The 24,303-nt window shown below is 30.9% G+C and overlaps 1 protein-coding gene and 1 long non-coding RNA gene across 3 annotated transcripts in view; one reads left to right on the forward strand and one right to left on the reverse strand.

The window, feature by feature from the left end:
* The first annotated feature begins 3,204 nt into the window (after nucleotides 1–3,204).
* LOC111417314 (protein coronin) overlaps nucleotides 3,205–24,303 on the forward strand; it is a 38,107-nt gene continuing 17,008 nt past the window's right edge. Inside the window, exons 1-2 of one of the 2 annotated variants that reach the window (XM_071199302.1) lie at nucleotides 3,206–3,497; nucleotides 15,231–15,353. In XM_071199302.1, the coding sequence (XP_071055403.1) occupies nucleotides 15,339–15,353 (15 nt within the window). In that variant the 5' untranslated portion in view covers nucleotides 3,206–3,497; nucleotides 15,231–15,338. Of the gene's footprint in view, nucleotides 3,498–15,230; nucleotides 15,354–24,303 lie in introns of both variants that reach the window. The other variant, XM_071199301.1, reaches the window with a different exon arrangement.
* LOC139431542 (uncharacterized) lies at nucleotides 7,606–8,293 on the reverse strand. Its single transcript, XR_011641623.1, has 2 exons — nucleotides 7,808–8,293; nucleotides 7,606–7,750 (listed from the first exon to the last, which is right to left on the reverse strand). It is a non-coding gene; the product is annotated as an uncharacterized lncRNA (long non-coding RNA).

Here is a 24,303-nt window from a genome sequence, read left to right on the forward strand (position 1 = left end):
TCATAATTCTTAAAAATACAGATGATATGATTTTTTGAAAATTTCGTATAATGTTTGATTTCATCTTTAATAAGTTTTTCCAGAAAATTTCACTTATATTAGGTTATAATTTTTATATCATATCATAAACTAGAATCTTTAAGCTACAATTTAACATATATATTATATCATAATTTTTAAAAATAGAGATGATATGATTTTTTGAAAATTTCGTATAATGTTTGATTTCATCTTTAATAAGTTTTTCCAGAAAATTTTACTTATATTAGGTTATAATTTTTATATCATATCATAAACTAGAATCTTTAAGCTACAATTTAACATATATATTATATCATAATTCTTAAAAATAGAGATGATATGATTTTTTGAAAATTTCGTATAATGTTTGATTTCATCTTTAATAAGTTTTTCCAGAAAATTTTACTTATATTAGGTTATAATTTTTATATCATATCATAAACTAGAATCTTTAAGCTACAATTTAACATATATATTATATCATAATTCTTAAAAATAGAGATGATATGATTTTTTGAAAATTTCGTATAATTTTTGATTTCGTCTTTAATAAGTTTTTCCAGGAAATTTTACTTATATTAGCTTATAATTTTTATATCATATCATAAACTAGAATCTTTAAGCTACAATTTAGCATATATATTATATCATAATTCACAAAAATACAGATGATATGATTTTTTGAAAATTTCGTATAATGCTTGATTTCATCTTTAATAAATTTTTCCAGGAAATTTTAATAATATTAGATTATAATTTTTATATGATATCATAAACTAGAATCTTTAAGCTACAATTTAACATATATATTATATCATAATTCTCAAAAATACAGATGATATGATTTTTTGAAAATTTCGTATAATTTTTGATTTCGTCTTTAATAAGTTTTTCCAGGAAATTTTACTTATATTAGCTTATAATTTTTATATCATATCATAAACTAGAATCTTTAAGCTACAATTTAACATATATATTATATCATAATTCTCAAAAATACAGATGATATGATTTTTTGAAAATTTCGTATAATGCTTGATTTCATCTTTAATAATTTTTTCCAGGAAATTTTAATAATATTAACTTATAATTTTTATATCATATCACAAACTAGAATCTTTAAGCTACAATTTAAAATATATATCATATCATGATTCTTAAAAATGCGAATGATATGGTTTTTGAAAATTTCGTGTTCTTTTAGATTTATAAATATGACAATTTCTTCTTCAACAATTTATTCCTAGAAATTTCATTAATATTATGTCATTGCTTTTATATCATATCATAAACTACAATCTTTAAGCTTCAATTTAACATACAAATCATTTTTGAAAATTTCGTAATCTTTTTAACAATTTCTTCTTCAACAATTTATTCCTGGAAATTTCATTAATATTACCTTATAGTTTTTATATCATATCATAAACTACAATCTTTAAGCTTCAATTTAACACACAAATTATATCATAATTCTAAAAAATGCAGATGATATAGTTTTTTGAAAATTTTGTAATCTTTTTGACAATTTCTTTTTCAATAATTTATTCCTGGAAATTTCATTAATATTACCTCATAATTTTTATATCATATCATAAACTACAATCTTTAAGCTTCAATTTAACATATATTTCATATCATTAGACATAAAAATGTAGAAAATATGATTTTTTGAAAATTTCTCTTTTATTTATAAATTTGACAATTTCTTCTTCAATAATTTTTTCCTCAAATTTTTAATAATATCATATTACAATTTTCATATCATATCATAAACTAGAATCTTCAAGCTTTAATTTAGCATATACTTCATATCATTATACATAAAAACATAGAAAATTTGATTTTTTGAAAATTTCTCTTTTATTTATAAATTTAACAATTTCTTCTTCAATAATTTTTTCCTCAAATTTTTAATAATATTATATTACAATTTTCATATCATATCATAAACTAGAATCTTCAAGCTTTAATTTAGCATATATTTCATATCATTATACATAAAAATTTAGAAAATATGATTTTTTGAAAATTCCTCTTTTATTTATAAATTTAACAATTTCTTCTTCAATAATTTTTTCCTCAAATTTTTAATAATATCATATTACAATTTTCATATCATATCATAAACTAGAATCTTCAAGCTTTAATTTAACATATATTTCATATTATTATACACAAAAATATAGAAAATATGATTTTTTGAAAATTTCTCTTTTATTTATAAATTTAACAATTTCTTCTTCAATAATTTTTTCCTCAAATTTTCAATAATATCATATTACAATTTGCATATCATATCATAAATTAGAATCTTCAAGCTTTAATTTAACATATATTTCATATCTTTATACATAAAAATATAGAAAATATGATTTTTTGAAAATTTCTCTTTTATTTATAAATTTGACAATTTCTTCTTCAATAATTTTTTCCTAAAAATTTCAATTATATCATATTACAATTTTTATATCATATCATAAACTAGAATCTTCAAGCTTTAATTTAGCATATATTTCATATCATTATACATAAAAACATAGAAAATATAATTTTTTAAAAATTTCTTTTTATTTATAAATTTGACAATTTCTTCTTCAATAATTTTTTCCTCAAATTTTTAATAATATTGTATTACAATTTTCATATCATATCATAAACTACACTCTTTAAGCTTCAATTTAACATATATATCATATCATAATTCTCAAAAAACAGTAGATATGATTTTTTGAAAATTTTTTGGCCCGAAAAAAAAATGACGTTTCGTGATTTGACTTAAAAATTTTAAATAATTTTATTGATTTAATTATTAAATAAATAACGAATTTGGGATTATAATTTTAATTAAATTATTATTTTTAATTAAGATTAGAACGATTTGATTAAAAAAAAAGTTGTGCTTTAACTATATAGGTCCCTGTAATCGGTAATTAAGTTAGTGGTATTTAATTCTTTTTTGGGTTACAAATAACATTAAAATTAGTAAAAAAATCGATTATTAATAGTTACAAAAAAAAATTAAAGCACTTTTTAAGATATTTAAGAAAACCTAAATTAATTACCGATTACAGGGATCTGTATTAACCATGACAGCTAATTTTTTGACACCACGTTAATTTAATCCAAATTTATCGGTTTTTTTTCTAAATTTGATGTGAATTAATTCGAAATTAAATCATTTTTGAATCAAAATTTATTGATTAAATTAATTTGTTATTTTCTCCCCCCTTTAAGGTAATAATAAAGTGATGGTTGTGAAGTTGGCTCCAAACGAATGTGTCAGTTAGATGGTGGAGTTTAGAGCTTCGAATCGATTCAAAAAACGAGCACAAAAACGTCATTTAGAACGTTTCGGGCTTGTGTAGAGTGTGGATATGTTGTGCGATAAAGAAGTCGTCCAAAATCAACCAAAAATCGGCGAAAAAGTGTTAAATGCCATCGATAATCGGTCGTGTAATAAACCAACAAACAGGGTGAGTCTTAATTTTTAATTTATTATCTTTTTCATAGTGTTTGTTTTTCTCCTTGAGTTATTAATTAGTTTATTTATGTTGGGAGCCTGTTTTTGTATTTACTTTTGATTCTATTTAATCGATTATGATGAAACGTTTTAGATTACACAACTTTTTATTATTGATTTTTTTCCGTCGACTTTGTACACAACCTTTGTTTGCTTATTTCTTCATTTTTCCTTGCTAATTAGATCATAAAAATTTCATTCTTCGGTTAAATTCGTCAAGATTTATGCACATATCTAACGGATACACTTCCGGTATGCTTAAATAGCGTGCAATTTTTAATCGGGACGCATTATTCAGTTTATTTTCTTCACGCTAAAACACACAATACACCTCTTTCTAATAATAAACTTAAAAAAAATAAATAAAAAACATCAAAAATCAAAAACAAACGTGGTTAACCTAAAAAAATTAAATTAAACGTCAAAAATGACGTTTTAAATGACATTAAACGTCAAATTTGACAGTTCTAATTGTAATTAATTTTTGGGTAAGTAAAAAATCGATTTTGAATTGGTTAAAGTGAAACTGGAATGGAATTGCGATGGAATTAAAATCGAATTGAACTTTTTAAATGATTACTAGAAGAAAGTTTTAATAAAAACAATGTGATATGTAAGATTTGATGTGTATTGTAGAGAAATGAAAGTTTTCTAATCAATCTAAACATTCATAGCCATCTCGTGTTGTTCAAAATGAGTGAAATTGTATAAGGATTAGTTTATGGCGAGTCCAAGTTGCTCAGAATGATTAAAAACTGCACCAACATCGTTTAAAATTGGTTTATGTTTATGGGGTAGCAAAATAGTTCAAAATCAAATCGGAGCGTGTTATCAAAAAACTTTTAAAACAAAAGTTGTTGTAAATTTTGTTCTTAACAATATTGCTCTCTTGCATTTTTGCTCTTAAATGCGTCAATATCGTGAAAAATAAGAAAATATCAAAATTTTATGAATTTATTGCTCTTTCAAGTTATTATAGGTAACACTTGGGAATCGGAGCATGTTACAAAAAAACTTTTAGAACAATAGTTGTAGCAAATTTTATACTTAGCAATATTCCTCTCTTACTGGTGTGAAGTTATCCATAAATCCCAGCAATAAACTTAAAACATTAATAATTCCGTAACCAATACGATTTGGGTAACCAAATTTCACACACAGGTCACTCTTACCCTCAAGAACAGCTAACCACCCCCATTTGGTAAAAAAAAAAATTTTCAACCCTCACCCCCGAAAAAGGGATGTTTTCGCCCTGATGGGCACCTTCGAATTAAACGAAATTCTACCACATAATAGAACACACTTCTAAGTATTTTTATCAATTTTCAAAACACCGTAAGCCCTAACGGTTTTCGAGAAAAAAAATCAGTATTATAAACCGCGGATGGGACTTTAGGGGTGAATTTGACCCCGTTGGGCACCTTCAAAATTGATGAAATTTTAGGATGATTTAGAGGATGCCTTTAGCGATTGAAATCAACCATCCAAACACCGTAATGTATTACGGTTTCCGAGAAAAAAAATGTGTTATTAGACACTATAGGTATACAGCGCGGCGCGGACTTTGGGGGTGAATTTGACCCCGTTGGGCACCTCCAAAATTGACGAAATTTTAGGATGATTTAGAGGATGCCTTTAGCGATTGAAATCAACCATCCAAACACCGTAATGTATTACGGTTTCCGAGAAAAAAAATGTGTTATTAGACACTATAGGTATACAGCGCGGCGCGGACTTTGGGGGTGAATTTGACCCCGTTGGGCACCTCCAAAATTGACGAAATTTTAGGATGATTTAGAGGATGCCGTTAGCAATTGAAATCAACCATCCAAACACCGTAAGGTATAACGGTTTCCGAGAAAAAAAATGTGTTATTAGACACTATAGGTACACAGCGCGGCGCGGACTTTGGGGGTGAATTTGACCCCGTTGGGCACCTCCAAAATTGACGAAATTTTAGGATGATTTAGAGGATGCCTTTAGCGATTGAAATCAACCATCCAAACACCGTAATGTATAACGGTTTCCGAGAAAAAAAATGTGTTATTAGACACTATAGGTATACAGCGCGGCGCGGACTTTGGGGGTGAATTTGACCCCGTTGGGCACCTCCAAAATTGACGAAATTTTAGGATGATTTAGAGGATGCCTTTAGCGATTGAAATCAACCATCCAAACACCGTAATGTATTACGGTTTCCGAGAAAAAAAATGTGTTATTAGACACTATAGGTATACAGCGCGGCGCGGACTTTGGGGGTGAATTTGACCCCGTTGGGCACCTCCAAAATTGACGAAATTTTAGGATGATTTAGAGGATGCCTTTAGCGATTGAAATCAACCATCCAAACACCGTAATGTATTACGGTTTCCGAGAAAAAAAATGTGTTATTAGACACTATAGGTATACAGCGCGGCGCGGACTTTGGGGGTGAATTTGACCCCGTTGGGCACCTCCAAAATTGACGAAATTTTAGGATGATTTAGAGGATGCCGTTAGCAATTGAAATCAACCATCCAAACACCGTAAGGTATAACGGTTTCCGAGAAAAAAAATGTGTTATTAGACACTATAGGTACACAGCGCGGCGCGGACTTTGGGGGTGAATTTGACCCCGTTGGGCACCTCCAAAATTGACGAAATTTTAGGATGATTTAGAGGATGCCTTTAGCGATTGAAATCAACCATCCAAACACCGTAATGTATAACGGTTTCCGAGAAAAAAAATGTGTTATTAGACACTATAGGTATACAGCGCGGCGCGGACTTTGGGGGTGAATTTGACCCCGTTGGGCACCTCCAAAATTGACGAAATTTTAGGATGATTTAGAGGATGCCTTTAGCGATTGAAATCAACCATCCAAACACCGTAATGTATAACGGTTTCCGAGAAAAAAAATGTGTTATTAGACACTATAGGTATACAGCGCGGCGCGGACTTTGGGGGTGAATTTGACCCCGTTGGGCACCTCCAAAATTGACGAAATTTTAGGATGATTTAGAGGATGCCTTTAGCGATTGAAATCAACCATCCAAACACCGTAATGTATAACGGTTTCCGAGAAAAAAAATGTGTTATTAGACACTATAGGTATACAGCGCGGCGCGGACTTTGGGGGTGAATTTGACCCCGTTGGGCACCTCCAAAATTGACGAAATTTTAGGATGATTTAGAGGATGCCTTTAGCGATTGAAATCAACCATCCAAACACCGTAATGTATTACGGTTTCCGAGAAAAAAAATGTGTTATTAGACACTATAGGTATACAGCGCGGCGCGCACTTTGGGGGTGAATTTGACCCCGTTGGGCACCTCCAAAATTGACGAAATTTTAGGATGATTTAGAGGATGCCTTTAGCGATTGAAATCAACCATCCAAACACCGTAATGTATTACGGTTTCCGAGAAAAAAAAAGTGTTATTAGACACTATAGGTATACAGCGCGGCGCGGACTTTGGGGGTGAATTTGACCCCGTTGGGCACCTCCAAAATTGATGAAATTTTAGGATGATTTAGAGGATGCCTTTAGCGATTGAAATCCACCATCCAAACACCGTAAGGTATTACGGTTTCCGAGAAAAAAAATGTGTTATTAGACACTATAGGTACACAGCGCGGCGCGGACTTTGGGGGTGAATTTGACCCCGTTGGGCACCTCCAAAATTGACGAAATTTTAGGATGATTTAGAGGATGCCTTTAGCGATTGAAATCAACCATCCAAACACCGTAATGTATTACGGTTTCCGAGAAAAAAAATGTGTTATTAGACACTATAGGTATACAGCGCGGCGCGGACTTTGGGGGTGAATTTGACCCCGTTGGGCACCTCCAAAATTGACGAAATTTTAGGATGATTTAGAGGATGCCTTTAGCAATTGATATCAACCATCCAAACACCGTAATGTATTACGGTTTCCGAGAAAAAAAATGTGTTATTAGACACTATAGGTACACAGCGCGGCGCGGACTTTGGGGGTGAATTTGACCCTGTTGGGCACCTCCAAAATTGATGAAATTTTAGGATGATTTGGAGGGCGGACTTTTGATAGAAAAAAAACTTTTGATAGAGAAAGAAATTTATTATATTAATGGTCTGTTTTACTTATAATTAAATTGTGTAATGGATTGAGAATATGATTATAATTACTTGCTACCGCGTTCCAGACCGTTTCCAACCCTTGTTCATTTAAGTAAATGCCATCCCTGTGTAGAAATTTGTATTAAATACATAAGAAAAGAAACATTTTTACGTTTTGTTACCCTTCCATCATGGTTCTGTTAACAATTGCTTCAATGTCGGTACAATTGATTTGCTTTTCAGCACAAAACCGTCGAATGTAATGATTGATTTCCTATAAAGGCATGGAGAGTATTTATTTATAGCATGACAGAGAAGTTATAATATCTTACGTTCACAGACTCGAAGTTTTTGCAGGGAGGAATTGTGCAAATTTGTATTCCTTTAGGATTTAAGGAAAGAAGGAAGCGGAAGAGGTGAGAATATTGGGACTTCAGTTGGGATGGTGATGTTTTATAGAGTATATCTTTAGTTCTTATCATTATAACGATATGACGTTCAACAATATCTCCACAAAACCAAGGGTAACATGTTTTTGGAATATACTTTGCGCGCCGCAAAAGTTTTAGTATTGTTTGACCGCCTACTGCTAAGTCGAGGAAATATTTTCCGTTGCTTGACTGTTTTGGTTGTCGTCCTAAAATATATACCATTAGTAGGAATTAATTTCACATTTGTTTGAACAAATACTTTGTAGTTAGTTCTCGTACGTAGCATTCGGCAAAAATTACTATCGCCCAAAAACAGTAATTTCGTCGACATCTTCACTGGTCACTGGTTTTAACAAGAGATAACTAGAACAGCTGATCTCTGCAATAGCTGAGGAATCTTTATATATTATAAGTTTACTCCTCACCTTTCGGGCAAAATCTAAAAAATGTGTATGACGCTCTAAAACAACACCGAATAAGTCGGCAACTATTTTCCCGGAATGCACTTATAATGCAAAAAATATGGACATATTTTTTCCTTAATACCTGCGCCTTTTGTAACTGCACGTGGCGGAGTTCTTACCCTTTGCCAGTAACGACTAAAAGCCCATAAAACTACAAAATGCCTTTCTTAACAAAATTTATTTTTTCCATGAAATATTAAGAGTTCTATTAAATATTAAGAGATCTATTAAAATCGCTAAAGGCACCTACTATCTGCTCTACATACGTGTACAATTTAATAACGAAATTGTTTCTCTGAAGCCGTGGTCGGTGTTTGGATGGTCGATTTAAATTGCTAAAGGCATCCTCTAAATCATCCTAAAATTTCATCAATTTTGGAGGTGCCCAACGGGGTCAAATTCACCCCCAAAGTCCGCGCCGCGATCTGTACCTATAGTGTCTAATAACACATTTTTTTTCTCGGAAACCGTAATACATTACGGTGTTTGGATGGTTGATTTCAATCGCTAAAGGCATCCTCTAAATCATCCTAAAATTTCGTCAATTTTGGAGGTGCCCAACGGGGTCAAATTCACCCCCAAAGTCCGCGCCGCGATCTGTACCTATAGTGTCTAATAACACATTTTTTTTCTCGGAAACCGTAATACATTACGGTGTTTGGATGGGTGATTTCAATCGCTAAAGGCATCCTCTAAATCATCCTAAAATTTCGTCAATTTTGGAGGTGCCCAACGGGGTCAAATTCACCCCCAAAGTCCGCGCCGCGCTGTGTACCTATAGTGTCTAATAACACATTTTTTTTCTCGGAAACCGTTATACCTTACGGTGTTTGGATGGTTGATTTCAATTGCTAACGGCATCCTCTAAATCATCCTAAAATTTCGTCAATTTTGGAGGTGCCCAACGGGGTCAAATTCACCCCCAAAGTCCGCGCCGCGCTGTATACCTATAGTGTCTAATAACACTTTTTTTTTCTCGGAAACCGTAATACATTACGGTGTTTGGATGGTTGATTTCAATCGCTAAAGGCATCCTCTAAATCATCCTAAAATTTCGTCAATTTTGGAGGTGCCCAACGGGGTCAAATTCACCCCCAAAGTCCGCGCCGCGCTGTATACCTATAGTGTCTAATAACACATTTTTTTTCTCGGAAACCGTTATACATTACGGTGTTTGGATGGTTGATTTCAATCGCTAAAGGCATCCTCTAAATCATCCTAAAATTTCGTCAATTTTGGAGGTGCCCAACGGGGTCAAATTCACCCCCAAAGTCCGCGCCGCGCTGTATACCTATAGTGTCTAATAACACATTTTTTTTCTCGGAAACCGTTATACATTACGGTGTTTGGATGGTTGATTTCAATCGCTAAAGGCATCCTCTAAATCATCCTAAAATTTCGTCAATTTTGGAGGTGCCCAACGGGGTCAAATTCACCCCCAAAGTCCGCGCCGCGCTGTATACCTATAGTGTCTAATAACACATTTTTTTTCTCGGAAACCGTAATACATTACGGTGTTTGGATGGTTGATTTCAATCGCTAAAGGCATCCTCTAAATCATCCTAAAATTTCGTCAATTTTGGAGGTGCCCAACGGGGTCAAATTCACCCCCAAAGTCCGCGCCGCGATCTGTACCTATAGTGTCTAATAACACATTTTTTTTCTCGGAAACCGTAATACATTACGGTGTTTGGATGGGTGATTTCAATCGCTAAAGGCATCCTCTAAATCATCCTAAAATTTCGTCAATTTTGGAGGTGCCCAACGGGGTCAAATTCACCCCCAAAGTCCGCGCCGCGCTGTGTACCTATAGTGTCTAATAACACATTTTTTTTCTCGGAAACCGTTATACCTTACGGTGTTTGGATGGTTGATTTCAATTGCTAAAGGCATCCTCTAAATCATCCTAAAATTTCATCAATTTTGAAGGTGCCCAACGGGGTCAAATTCACCCCTAAAGTCCCATCCACGGTTTATAATACTGATTTTTTTTCTCGAAAACCGTTAGGGCTTACGGTGTTTTGAAAATTGATAAAAATACTTAGAAGTGTGTTCTATTATGTGGTAGAATTTCGTTTAATTCGAAAGTGCCCATCAGGGCGAAAACATCCCTTTTTCGGGGGTGAGGGTTGAAAAATTTTTTTTTTACCAAATGGGGGTGGTTAGCTGTTCTTGAGGGTAAGAGTGACCTGTGTGTGAAATTTGGTTACCCAAATCGTATTGGTTACGGAATTATTAATGTTTTAAGTTTATTGCTGGGATTTATGGATAACTTCACACCAGTTCCTCTCTTTTACTTTTGCTCTCAGATGCATAGATATTGAGAAAAATACGAAATTATGAAAATTTGATGGATTTCGTTGTTTTACTAGATGTTAGGGTCACACTTGGGAATTGAAGCGTCTTACAAAAAAACTTTTAGAACAATAGTTGTAGCAAATTTTATCCTTAGCAATATTGCTCTCTTGCACTTTTGCTCTTAGATGCGTAAATATCGAGAAAAATACGAAAATGTGATGAATTTCCTGGTTTTACTATTAGCTAATGGTAATATTCGGGAATCGAAGCATGTTACAAAAATACTTTTAGAACAAAAGTTGTAACAAATTTTGTTCTTAACAATATTGCTCTCTTGTATATTTGCTCTCAGATTCGTCAATATTGAGAAAAATACGAAAATATGAAAATTTGACCAATTTTTTTGTTTTACTAGAGTTGATGGAAACATTTAGGAATCGGAACATGTTATCAAAAAACTTTTAAAACAAAAGTTGTAGCAAACTTTGTTCTGAGGAATATTGCTCTCTTATATTTTTGCTCTCAGATGCGTCAATATCGAGAAAAATACGAAAATATGAAAATTTGATGAATTTCCTTGTTTTACTATTAGCTAATGGTAACATTCGGGAATCGAAGCATGTTACAAAAATACTTTTAGAACAAAAGTTGTAGCAAATTTTGTTCTTAACAATATTACTCTCTTGTATATTTGCTCTCAGATTCGTCAATATCGAGAAAAATACGAAAATATGAAAATTTGACGAATTTTTTGTTTTACTAGTGTTAATGGTAACATTTAGGAATCGAAGCATGTTATCAAAAAACTTTTAAAACAAAAGTTGTAGCAAACTTTGTTCTAAGAAATATTGCTCTCTTATATTTTTGCTCTCAGATGCGTCAATAACAAAATACGAAAATATGAAAATTTGATGATTTTCTTTGTTTTACTATTAGTTAATGGTAACATTCGGGAATCGAAGCATGTTACAAAAATACTTTTAGAACAAAAGTTGTAGCTAATTTTATTCTTAACAATATTGCTCTCTTGTATATTTGCTTTCAGATTCGTCAATATTGAGAAAAATACGAAAATTTGATGAATTTCTTTGTTTTACTATTAGCGAATGGTAACATTCGGAAATTAAAGCATGTTACAAAAATACTTTTAGAACAATAATTGTAGCAAAATTTATTCTTAACAATATTGTTCTCTTTCGCTTTTGCTCTCAGATGTATCAATATCGAGAAAACACAAAAATGCGAAAATTTTATTAACTTGTCGTTTTACTTGCTCTTAATAGTAACATTTGAGAATTGGAGCATGTTATCAAAAAAGTTTTATAACAAAAATTGTAGCAAATTTTGTTCTTAACAATATTGCTCTCTTGTACATTTGCTCTCAGATTCGTCAATATTGAGACAAATACAAAAAATTGAAAATTTGATGAATTTCCTTGTTTTACTATTAGCTAATGGTAATATTTGGAAATCGGAGCATGTTATCAACAAATTTTTAGAACAAAAGTAGTAGCAAATTTTATTCTTACCACTACTGCTCTGTTGTATTTTTGCTCTCAGAAGCATCAATATTGAGAAAAATAAGAAAAACTTTAAAATTTGATGATTTTAGTTGTTTTACTAGTAGTTAGTGGTAGCACTCGGAAATCGGAGCATGATACAAAAAAAATTTTAGAACAAAAGTTGTAGCAACTTTTCTTCTTACCAATATTGCTCTGTTGTATTTTTGCTCTCAGATGCGTCAATATTGAGAAAAATGCGAAAATATGAAAATTTGAAGAATTCGCTGTTTTACTACAAGTTAATAGGTAGCACTCGGGAATCGGAGCAAGTTAGAAAAAAACTTTTAGAACAAAATTTGTTGCAAATTTTGTTCATAACAATATTGCTCTCTTCTATTCTTGCTCTCAGATGCGTCAATATTGAGAAAAATACAAAGATATGAAAATTTGATGTTTTTTGTTGTTTTACTACAAGTTGATGGGTAGCACTCGGGAATCGGAGCATGTCATCAAAAAACTTTTAAAACAAAAGTTGTAGGAAATTTTATTCTTACCAATATTGCTCTGTTGTATTTTTGCTCTCAGAAGCATCAATATTGAGAAAAATGCGAAAATATGAAAATTTGAAGAATTCGTTGTTTTACTACAAGTTAATGGGTAGTACTCATGAATCGGAGCTTGATACAAAAAAACTTTTAGAACAAAAGTTGTAGCAAATTCTATTCTTACCAATATTGCTCTGTTGTATTTTTGCTCTCAGATGCGTCAATATTCAGAAAAATGCGAAAATATGAAAATTTGAAGAATTCGTTGTTTTATTAGTAATTAATGGTAGCACTCGAAAATCTGGACATGATACAAACAATTTTTTGAAGAAAAGTTATAGCAAATTTTATTTTTACCAATAATATGCGTCAATATTGAAAAAATAAGAAAAACTTTTAAATTTTATGATTTTAGTTGTTTTACTAGTAATTAATAGTAGCACTCGAAAATCCGAGCTTGATATAAAAAATCATTGCAACCAGATTTATGGGAATTAAGAATTTATTTATGGCACACTAAAAATGCGTTAAGTTAGCTTCAAAATGACATAGAGTTCACTATGATATCGCAATTAGTTTCTGAGATACGATTTAATCAATCTTATAATTAACAAATTGGATGAATTTATTGCATTTATTGCATAATAGTAACATTTGGGAATCGGAGCGTATTACAGAAAAACTTATGAAATAAAAGTTATAGCAAATTTTATTCTTAACAATATTGCTCTCTTTAATTTTTGCTCTCAGAGGCGTCAATATTGAAAAAAATATGAAAATTGGATGAATTTATTGCATTTATTGCATAGTGGTAATATTTGGGAAACGGAGTATATTAAAAAAAAAATTTGAAACAAAAGTTATAGCGAATTTTATTCTTAACAATATTGGTCTCTTTCATTTTTGCTCTCAGAGGCGTCAATATTGAAAAAAATATGAAAATTGGATGAATTTATTGCATTTATTGCATAGTGGTAATATTTGGGAAACGGAGTATATTAAAAAAAAAAATTTGAAACAAAAGTTATAGCGAATTTTATTCTTAACAATATTGCTCTCTTTCATTTTTGCTCTCAGAGGCGTCAATATTGAAAAAAATATGAAAATTGGATGAATTTATTGCATTTATTGCATAGTGGTAATATTTGGGAAACGGAGTATATTAAAAAAAAAAATTTGAAACAAAAGTTATAGCGAATTTTATTCTTACCAATATTGCTCTCTTCTGCTCTTGCTCTCAGATGCGTCAATATTGAGAAAAATATAAAAATATGAAAATTTAATGTTTCTCGTTGGTTTACTAGTAGTTAATGGTAACATTCGGAAATCGAAGCATGATACAAAAAAACTTTTAGAACAAAAGTTATAGCAAATTTTATTCTTGCCAATATTGCTCTGTTGTATTTTTGCTCTCAGATGCATCAATATTAAGAAAAATACGAGAACTTAAAAAATTTATGGATTTTCTTGTTTTACTATTAGCTAATGGTAATATTCGGGAATCGAAGCATGTTATCAAAAAATTTTTAGAACAAAAGTTGTAGCAAATTTTCTTCTTAACAATATTGCTCTCTTGTATATTTGCTCTCAGATGTGTCAACATTGAGAAAAATGCGAAAATTTGAAAATTTTAAGAATTCGTTGTTTTATTAGTAATTAATGGTAGCACCCGAAAATCGGAGCATGATACAAAAAAACTTTTAGAACAAAAGTTGTAGCAAATTTTATTCTTACCAATATTGCTCTGTTGTATTTTTGCTCTCAGATGCGTCAATATTGAGAAAAATACGAGAATTTAAAAAATGTATGAACTTTCTTGTTTTACTATTAGCTAATGGTAATATTTGGAAATCGAAGTATGTTATCAAAAAATGTTTAGAACAAAATTTGTTGCAAATTTTCTTCTTAACAATATTGCTCTCTTGTATATTTACTCTCAGATGCGTCAATATTGAGAAATATGCGAAAAACTTTAAAATTTGATGATTATCGATTTTTTACTTACAACAAAAAATTAAACCAATTCTTAGAACACTTTTAAGTAAACATTCCGTACATTGCCTTTAATCTCGCTCTAAATACCACGACGAACACGTTTGTTTTTGATTCGCCAAAACCGCTCAAACGCATTCTAACCCCGTATCTTAATAGCAAAGGGGGTTGTTTAACACCTGGACTTTTGGGACACTCCTTTGTGTTTCATTGCATCTTCATCGTTGTAAAAGTTTTACCTGAGAATTTAAGTTTAAACACAACAAAGGGATTTTTATTTCAACATCAGGCTCTCAACTCAAACTCAAACTCAGTAAAACTTTTTTTTTTAAATCACGTTTATTTATTAGTTTATTTCTTATATTTTTTTCAGTGCTGAAATCACGTTTTAATTTGAACTTGTTTGCTTTAATTCAAATTCTTGTTTATCTTTTTGTTTTGTGATTAATTTTCGAAACGAAATTAAGAAAGGATAAATAAAATGACCAACACTCAGGTGAGTTAAATAAATTTAATTCATTAATTAATCGATTAATTAATTAACTTTATCTATAATAAAATAACGATAACAATGAAAATAATAAAATTGATGGTTTCGGTTTAAAAAAATAATCTAACTTTCCAATTCACTTTCAATTACGATTCTCCTCCATCATTATTTTCTTTTTTAACGACTCAAATCGGTCTTGAACGTGCAGAAGACGTCAATAAACATTCGTTGACCTCAAGATCTCTGTTATTAACGAGTTTAAAGCTCCATGAAACGTAGGAATGCGCAAGAAATGTCTCTTTAGATATAGAAAGTGTAATCGTTTACGATTCTTCACGTTCTTGATGAAAGTTAAACATTTATTTAAACAAAAAGAGTGATTAAAACTCAAAAATAAATTTTTTAATAATTATTATTTCGTTCAAGTGTACTAATTAAATGTTTTAAGGTGATTAATAAAATTCTTATCGACGATATTTAGCGAGATTAGATAAAAATTAAATTTACAAAGTCGTACGTTATACAGCGTGTCCATAAAACGTAATAAATTTCGATTTTTTCTTTTTAAAATTTTTTTTTAAACGGAACACCCTGTATATTATCCCCTGATTGAATTCTCCATCAAATTCCCTTTAATTAATTATAAGTATGTCATATATCTAACTTTATTAGTTTTCCTGATATTTAGAATTAAAAAAAAGTGTAATTACACTTTATGAACACCCTGTAAGGTGCATTTAATATCTTTGGATGCTAATATAATAATAAATTTAATTGGATTCATAACCTGATGAAATATGTAGGATGTTGTATATAAAAAAATTTACTTAGTTGCGGTTACGCATAAACGGAACACCCTGTATAAGTGAAAATAATTTTGCTTTGTAGAAAGTGGCGAGTCAAACAACTTTTGTATGAAATATTTTTTTCTATCTCAAACGATTTAGTAACTATAGTAATAATTCGCCCTGTATATACAGGGTGATTATGATATTAAATCAATTAATTTTAAATTAAATCGATTTTAAATATTCTGCCTCGGCCGCAAGCGACCTCGGCGGAGTGAGGAAAGCGGTAGGTTTAAATACAAAGTCAGAAATTATTGTTTGAAAATGATTATATACATATACAGGGTGAGTTATTAATGTCGATAACTACTAAATAGAAAAAAATGCTTTAAACCAAAGTTGTACATTATACAGCGTGTTCATAAAACGTAATAAATTTCGATTATTTCTTTTTAAAAATTATTTTTAAACGGAACACCTGTATATTATCGCCTGATTGAATTCTCCATCAAATTCCCTTTAATTAATCATAGCTATGTTATATATCCAACTTTATTAGTTCTCCTGATATTTAGAATTAAAAAAAAATGTAATTACACTTTATAAACATCCTGTATGGTGCATCTAATATCTTCGCATGCTAATATAGTAATAATTTAATTCGATTCATAACCTGATGAAATATATGGGACGTTGTATTTAAAAAAATTTACTTACTTGCGGTTACGCATAAACGGAACAGCCTGTATAAGCGAAAATAATTTAGCTTTATAGAAAGTGGTGAGTCAAACAACTTTTGTATGAAACATTTTTTTCTATCTCAAATGGTTTAGTAACTATAGTAATAATTCGCCCTGTATATACAGGTGTTTCTGTAAATCGTGGCATAAATTTAATCTAAATCTAAATTTGTCTAAAATTAATATTTATATAATAAATAAAATTGATTTTAAATACTCTGCAACGGCTATGATATACTTGATAATGTCTGAATTTGTGTCTAAATGTTCCCAACTATTTCCAAGTGAGTCTAAATATATGTCTAAATGTCCCCAATTGATTCAAAGTCTGTCTAAATATTCCCAATTGCTTCAAAGTTATGTCTAAATGTGTCCAATTGATTCCTAGAGTGCCTAAATTTGTATCTAAATGTCCCCAAATACTTCCAAGTATGTCTAAATGTTCCCAACTGTTTCCAAGTGAGTCTAAATGTATGTCTAAATATCCCCAATTGATTCAAAGTGTGTCTAAATATTCCCAATTGCTTCAAAGTTATGTCAAAATGTGTCCAATTGATTCCTAGAGTGTCTAAATTTGTATCTAAATGTCCCCAAATACTTCCAAGTATGTCTAAATGTTCCCAACTGTTTCCAAATGAGTCTAAATGTATGTCTAAATGTCCCCAATTGATTCAAGATGTGTCTAAATGTTCCCAATTGATTCAAAATGTGTCTAAATGTTCCCAACTATATTCTAGTGAGTCTAAATATATGTCTAAATGTCCCCAATTGATTCAAAATGTGTCTAAATATTCCCAATTGCTTTTAAGTGTGTCTAAATGTGTCCAATTGATTCCAAGAGTGTCTAAATTTGTGTCTAAATGTCCCCAATTGTGCCCAACTGCTTCTAAATGTGTCTAAAGGTGTCTAAATGTGTTCGAAATAGATTAAAAAAATTTTTTTTTGTACAAAAAGGATCCCAATTCATATTTTATGCAAGAATTATGCAAGTTTAGATACAGATTTATTTATATTAATGATCTCTCCTTGTTTTGTGGTAATCGGCTCATCTTCAGGAACAATTTTAATCGAATTAGAATTAAAAAAAATTAAGTACATTAAATTTAGAACATAAAAAAGTTTATTTCTTTTTTTTTGTCACCAAGTGAGTCTAAATGTATGTCTAAATGGTCCCAACTGGTTCAAAGTTTGTCTAAATATTCCCAAATGCTTCTAAGTATGTCTAAATGTGTCCAATTAATTCCAAGAATGTCCAAATTTGTATCTAAATGTTCCCAATTATTTCCAAGTGAATCTAAATGTATGTCTAAATATCCCCAATTGATTCAAAGTATGTCTAAATGTTCCCAATTGCTTCTTAATGTGTCTAAATGTACCTAATTGATACCATGAATGTCTAAATTGGTATCTAAATGTTCCCAACTATTTGCAAGTGAGTCTAAATGTATGTCTAAATGGCCCCAATTGATTCAAAGTGTATCTAAATGTTCCCAATTGCTTCAAAATGTGTCTAAATGTATCTAATTGATACTAAGAGTGTCTGAATTTGTGTCTAAATGTCTCCAATTGTGTCCAAATGTGTCCAATTGATTCCAAAAATGTTTGAATTTGTATCTAAATGTCCCCAAATGCTTCCAAGTATATTTAAATGTTCCCAACTATTTCCTAGTGAGTTTAAATGTATGTCTAAATGTCCCCAATTGATTCAAAGTGTATCTAAATATTCCCAATTGCTTCAAAATGTGTCTAAATGTACCTAATTGATACTAAGCGTGTCTGAATTTGTGTCTAAATGTCTCCAATTGTGTCTAATTGATTCCAAGTATGTTTGAATTAGTATCTAAATGTCCCCAAATGCTTCCAAGTATATTTAAATGTTCCCAACTATTTCCTAGTGGGTTTAAATGTATGTCTAAATATTCCCAATTGCTTCTAAATGTGTCTAAATGTACCTAGTTGATACTAAGAGTGTCTGAATTTGTGTCTAAATGTCTCCAATTGTGTCCAAATGTGTCCAATTGATTCCAAAAATATTTGAATTTGTATCTAAATGTCCCCAAATCCTTCCAAGTATATTTAAATGTTCCCAACTATTTTGTAGTGAGTTTAAATGTTTGTCTAAATGTCCCCAATTGATTCAAAGTGTGTCTAAATGTTCCCAATTGCTTCAAAATGTGTTTAAATGTACCTAATTGATACTAAGAGTGTCTGAATTTGTGTCTAAATGTCCCCAAATGCTTCCAAGTACATTTAAATGTTTCCAACTATTTCCTAGTGAGTCTAAATGTATAAAAGGGATGAAATTCTCCATATTTCTCAATAAAATATATAAAAAAATAGAAAAAGTAAAAACTTTTTGTGAGAAATAATTAAATATTAAAATTCATAAGTTTATTTCCAATATTTCTAAATGTTTTATTTTCATTTTTAACAAAAAGAAAACCTATATAGAAATAATTTTATTTTTTAAGAAAATTTGCTAAAAAATTTACTAAGATATTCCCAATTTATTTATATTTTTGTATTTTTTCCATCATTTTGCATATATTTTCAAGTACTGAAGATGAAACAATCGTTTCGAAACATGTCTGCTCTTTAATAATAAATTTTAATATTTAATTATTTCTCACAAAAAGTTTTTACTTTTTCTATTTTTTTATATAGTCTAAATGTATGTCTAAATGTCCCCAATTGATTCAAAGTGTGTCTAAATGTTCCCAATTGCTGCTAAGTGTGTCTAAATGTACCCAATTGATTCCAAGATTGTTTAAATTTGTATCTAAATGTCCCCAAGTATATCAAAAGGTTCCCAATTATTTCCATGTGAGTCTGAATGTCCCCAATTAATTTATATATTAATTATATTAATATATATTATTATATTATATTAATATTTAGAAGAAATAATAAATAAAATCGATTTTAAATATTCTGCCTCGGCCGCAAGCGACCTCGGCTATGATTATATACCAAGATCATGACGGATTGTCTTTGATGAGTGTGATATATGATGAGCAAAATTGTCTAAAATTAATATTTAGAAGATGTAATAAATAAAATCGATTTTAAATATTCTGCCTCGGCCGCAAGCGACCTCGGCTATCATTATATGTCAAAATCATGAAGGATTGTCTTTGATGAGTGTGATATATGATGGCCAAAATTATCTAAAATTAATATTTACAAGATGTAATAAATAAAATCGATTTTAAATATTCTGCCTCGGCCGCAAGCGACCTCGGCGGAGTGAAGAAAGCGATAGGTATAAATACAAAGTCAGAAATTATTGTTTCAAAATGGTTATATACATATACAGGGTGAGTTATTAATGTCGATAACTACTAAATAGAAAAAAATTTTTTAAACCAAAGTTGCACATTATACAGCGTGTTCATAAAACAATAAATTTCGATTTTTTCTTTTAAAAATTTTTTTTAACGGAACACCCTGTATATTATCCCCTGATTGAATTCTACATCAAATTCCCTTTAATTAATTATAACTATGTCATATATCTAACTTTATTAGTTCTCCTGATATTTAGAATTTAAAAAAAATGTGTAATTACACTTTATGAACACCTGTATGGTGCATCTAATATCTTTGGATGCTAATGTAATAATAAATTTAATTGGATTCATAACCTGATGAAATATATAGGACGTTGTATTTAAAAAAATTTACTTACTTGCGGTTACGCATAAACGGAACAGCCTGTATAAGTGAAAATAATTTTGCTTTGTAGAAAGTGGTGAGTCAAACAACTTTTGTATAAAACATTTTGTTCTATCTCAAATGGTTCAGTAACTATATAATTCGCCCTGTATATACAGGGTGTTTCTGTAAATCGTGTCATAAATTTAATTTAAATACTTGGAATGTCTGTATTTGTGTCTAAATGTTCCCAACCATTTCCAAGTGAGTCTAAATGTATGTCTAAATATCCCCAATTGATTCAAAGTGTGTCTAAATATTCCCAATTGCTTCTAAATGTGTCTAAATATGTCCAATTGATTCCTAAAATGTCTGAATTTGTGTCTAAATGTTCCCAACTACTTCCAAGTATGTCTAAATGTTCCCAACTGTTTCCAGGTGAGTCTAAATGTATGTCTAAATGTCCCCAATTGATTCAAAGTGTGTCTAAATGTTCCCAACTATATTCTAGTGAGCCTAAATATATGTCTAAATGTTCCCAATTGATTCAAAGTGTGTCTAAATATTTCCAATTGCTTCAAAGTTGTGTCTAAATGTGTCCAATTGATTCCAAGAATGTCTAAATTTGTATCTAAATGTCCCCAATTGATTCAAAATGTGTCTAAATGTTCCCAACTATATTCTAGTGAGTCTAAATATATGTCTAAATGTCCCCAATTGATTCAAAGTGTGTCTAAATATCCCCAATTGATTCAAAGTGTGTCTAAATATTCCCAATTGCTCCTAAGTGTGTCTAAATGTGTCCAATTGATTCCAAGAATATCTAAATTTGTGTCTAAATGTCCCCAATTGTGCCCAACTGCTTCTAAGTGTGTCTAAATGTGCTCGAAATAGATTAAAAAAAATTTTTTTGAACTACAAGGATCCCAATTCATATTTTATGCAAGAATTATGCAAGTTCAGATACAGATTTACTTATATTAATGATCTCTACCGGTTTTGTGATAATCGGCTCATCTTCAGGAACAATTTTAATTGAATTAGAATTAAAAAAAATGAAGTACATTAAATTTAGAACATGAAAAAGTTTATTTACTTCGTCTTTTTTGTTACCAAGTGAGTCTAAATGTCCCCAATTGATTCAAAGTGTGTCTAAATGTTCCCAATTGCTTCTAAGTGTGTCTAAATGTACCCTATTGATTCCAGGAATGTCTAAATTGGTAGCTAAATGTTCCCAACTATTTCCAAGTGAGTCTAAATGTATGTCTAAATGGCCCCAATTGATTCAAAGTGTGTCTAAATGTTCCCAATTCCTTCAAAATGTGTCTAAATGTATCTAATTGATACTAAGAGTGTCTGAATTTGTGTCTAAATGTCTCCAATTGTGTCCAAATGTGTCCAATTGTGTCCAAATGTGTCCAATTGATTCCAAAAATGTTTGAATTTGTATCTAAATGTCCCCAAATGCTTCCAAGTATATTTAAATGTTCCCAACTATTTCCTAGTGAGTTTAAATGTATGTCTAAATGTCCCCAATTGATTCAAAGTGTGTCTAAATGTTTCCAATTGCTTCAAAATGTGTCTAAATGTACCTAATTGATACTGAGAATGTCTAAATTTGTGTCTAAATGTCCCCAATTGTGTCTAATTGATTCCAAGAATGTTTGAATTTGTATCTAAATGTCCCCAAATGCTTCCAAGTATATTTAAATGTTTCCAACTATTTCCTAGTGAGTCTAGATGTGTGTCTAAATGTCCCCAATTGATCAAAATGTGTCTAAATATACCTAATTGATACTAAGAGTGTCTGAATTTGTGTCTAAATGTCCCCAATTGTGTCTAATTGGTTCCAAGAATGTTTGAATTTGTATCTAAATGTCCCCAAATGCTTCCAAGTATATCTAGATGTTCCCAACTATTTCCTAGTGAGTTTAAATGTATGTCTAAATGTCCCCAATTGATTCAAAGTGTGTCTAAATATTCCCAATTGCTTCAAAATGTGTCTAAATGTACCTAATTGATACTAAGTGTTTAGGCAACCCAAATAACAAACCAAATTTTATGTAACCATGACAATTTTGTCGATTTCAAATGTTACAAATAAAACAAGCAGCCATCATTGTATTCGTTATTAAAACGACGCCTTTTATTCGATCCTCTGAAGAATTCAACTTAGAACCCCAATTCAAGTAAGAAATTTCCAATTTTTCTTTCGAACCAACACCTACAATTATTCCCGACATTTGTCGCGCGAACATTTGGTCCTTCGAGCCGGATTGTCGGTATTACCGGATTGTCGGTATTTTCTCTTTTCCCCGGTTATCGGACACATCTTCGCCAGCGTGCGTTGTTGGGCCCTTCGTTGCCGCGCTTTAATTCCCGGTACCTTGGGGTGATCCGGACGCACGACGCTGTTTCCGAGATTCCTTTTCCCTTAATTTATATTTAATTTCGTTTATTTTGAATTTATTTATTCACCATGACAACGACAACTGATAAATTACAAAAGGCCGTTTTAAAAAGGACTAGTTTGCTTAATAGATTAAATGAAACTCTTACCTACGGCCAAAACTTGATCTCGGAAGAAGATAAATGTATCTTTTCTGCACGGGCAGACCGCGTTGATACTGTTTATGATCAATTTCAAGACATTCACAACCAGATCATGGGTTTTATCTCAGATGGTGACTTCCCACAACATGATGAGGTAAGGAAAGAAGTTGATAAAGCTTATTTTACCATCAAATCGATCCTTATAAAAAATAAATCGTCACCTGCACCTATTCCTATTCCGCAATCATGTCCAAAACTAAACAAAATCATAATTCCTGTTTTTGACGGCAATTACAAAAATTGGCCGACCTTTTTCGATTTATTTAATACAATGATTAATGACAATGATTCATTATCAGCCGTAGCCAAATATCAATATCTTCTCACTTCACTGTCCGGAGAAGCGTTAAATTTAATAAAAGGTCTTCCTGTGACCAATGACAACTATATAATTGCCTATAACTCGTTAAAGGGGAGGTACCAGAATAAACGTCATCTTGCTACTTTATATTTTAACGAGATCGTTGCTCTGAAACCAATACAAGAAGAGTCATCGAAATCTTTTAGGTTTTTAATAGATACCTTCAAAGAAAATATAGACGGTTTTCGGATGCTTAATTTTCCCGTTGATCAATGGGACTTTCTTTTGTTTAATATTCTTCTTCAGAAGTTAAACATTTCTACAAAAACCAAGTTTGAATCCGAACATACCACCTTTGAAATTCCAATGTACCTTCAATTAATTAATTTCCTAGAAAACCAAGCAAAGGCTTTCGATTCAGTGTTACTCACATCTGATAAACTTTCCATGAACAAAAACAAACCTTTTCAAAATTATCGTGGCAAAACATCGGTTAACCTCAAAACTGAAGATGTAAAACTATCTTTTAAATGCATATTATGCCCAGAATCACATTCAATATATCGTTGTTCTAAGTTTCTTGCAAAATCAGCTTCAGAAAGATTATCCATAGCAAGAGATCACAATCTCTGTCGCAACTGCTTAAACAAAAATCACAATACAAGTTCTTGTACATCCAATTATCGCTGTCATTCCTGCGATCAACGTCATCACACATTGCTACATTTTGAAACTAAGAAGCAACCAACTATGCATGTAGGGACGACTGCATGTAATAATGGCAACGTATCCATAGAAGGCGCTAATCATCAGGTCATTTTACCTATCGCGTTCGTACAGATTCGTGATCATTTTGGTCG

The sequence above is a fragment of the Onthophagus taurus genome, chromosome 10, assembly GCF_036711975.1.
Source record: "Onthophagus taurus isolate NC chromosome 10, IU_Otau_3.0, whole genome shotgun sequence".
Classification (NCBI taxonomy): domain Eukaryota; kingdom Metazoa; phylum Arthropoda; class Insecta; order Coleoptera; family Scarabaeidae; genus Onthophagus; species Onthophagus taurus.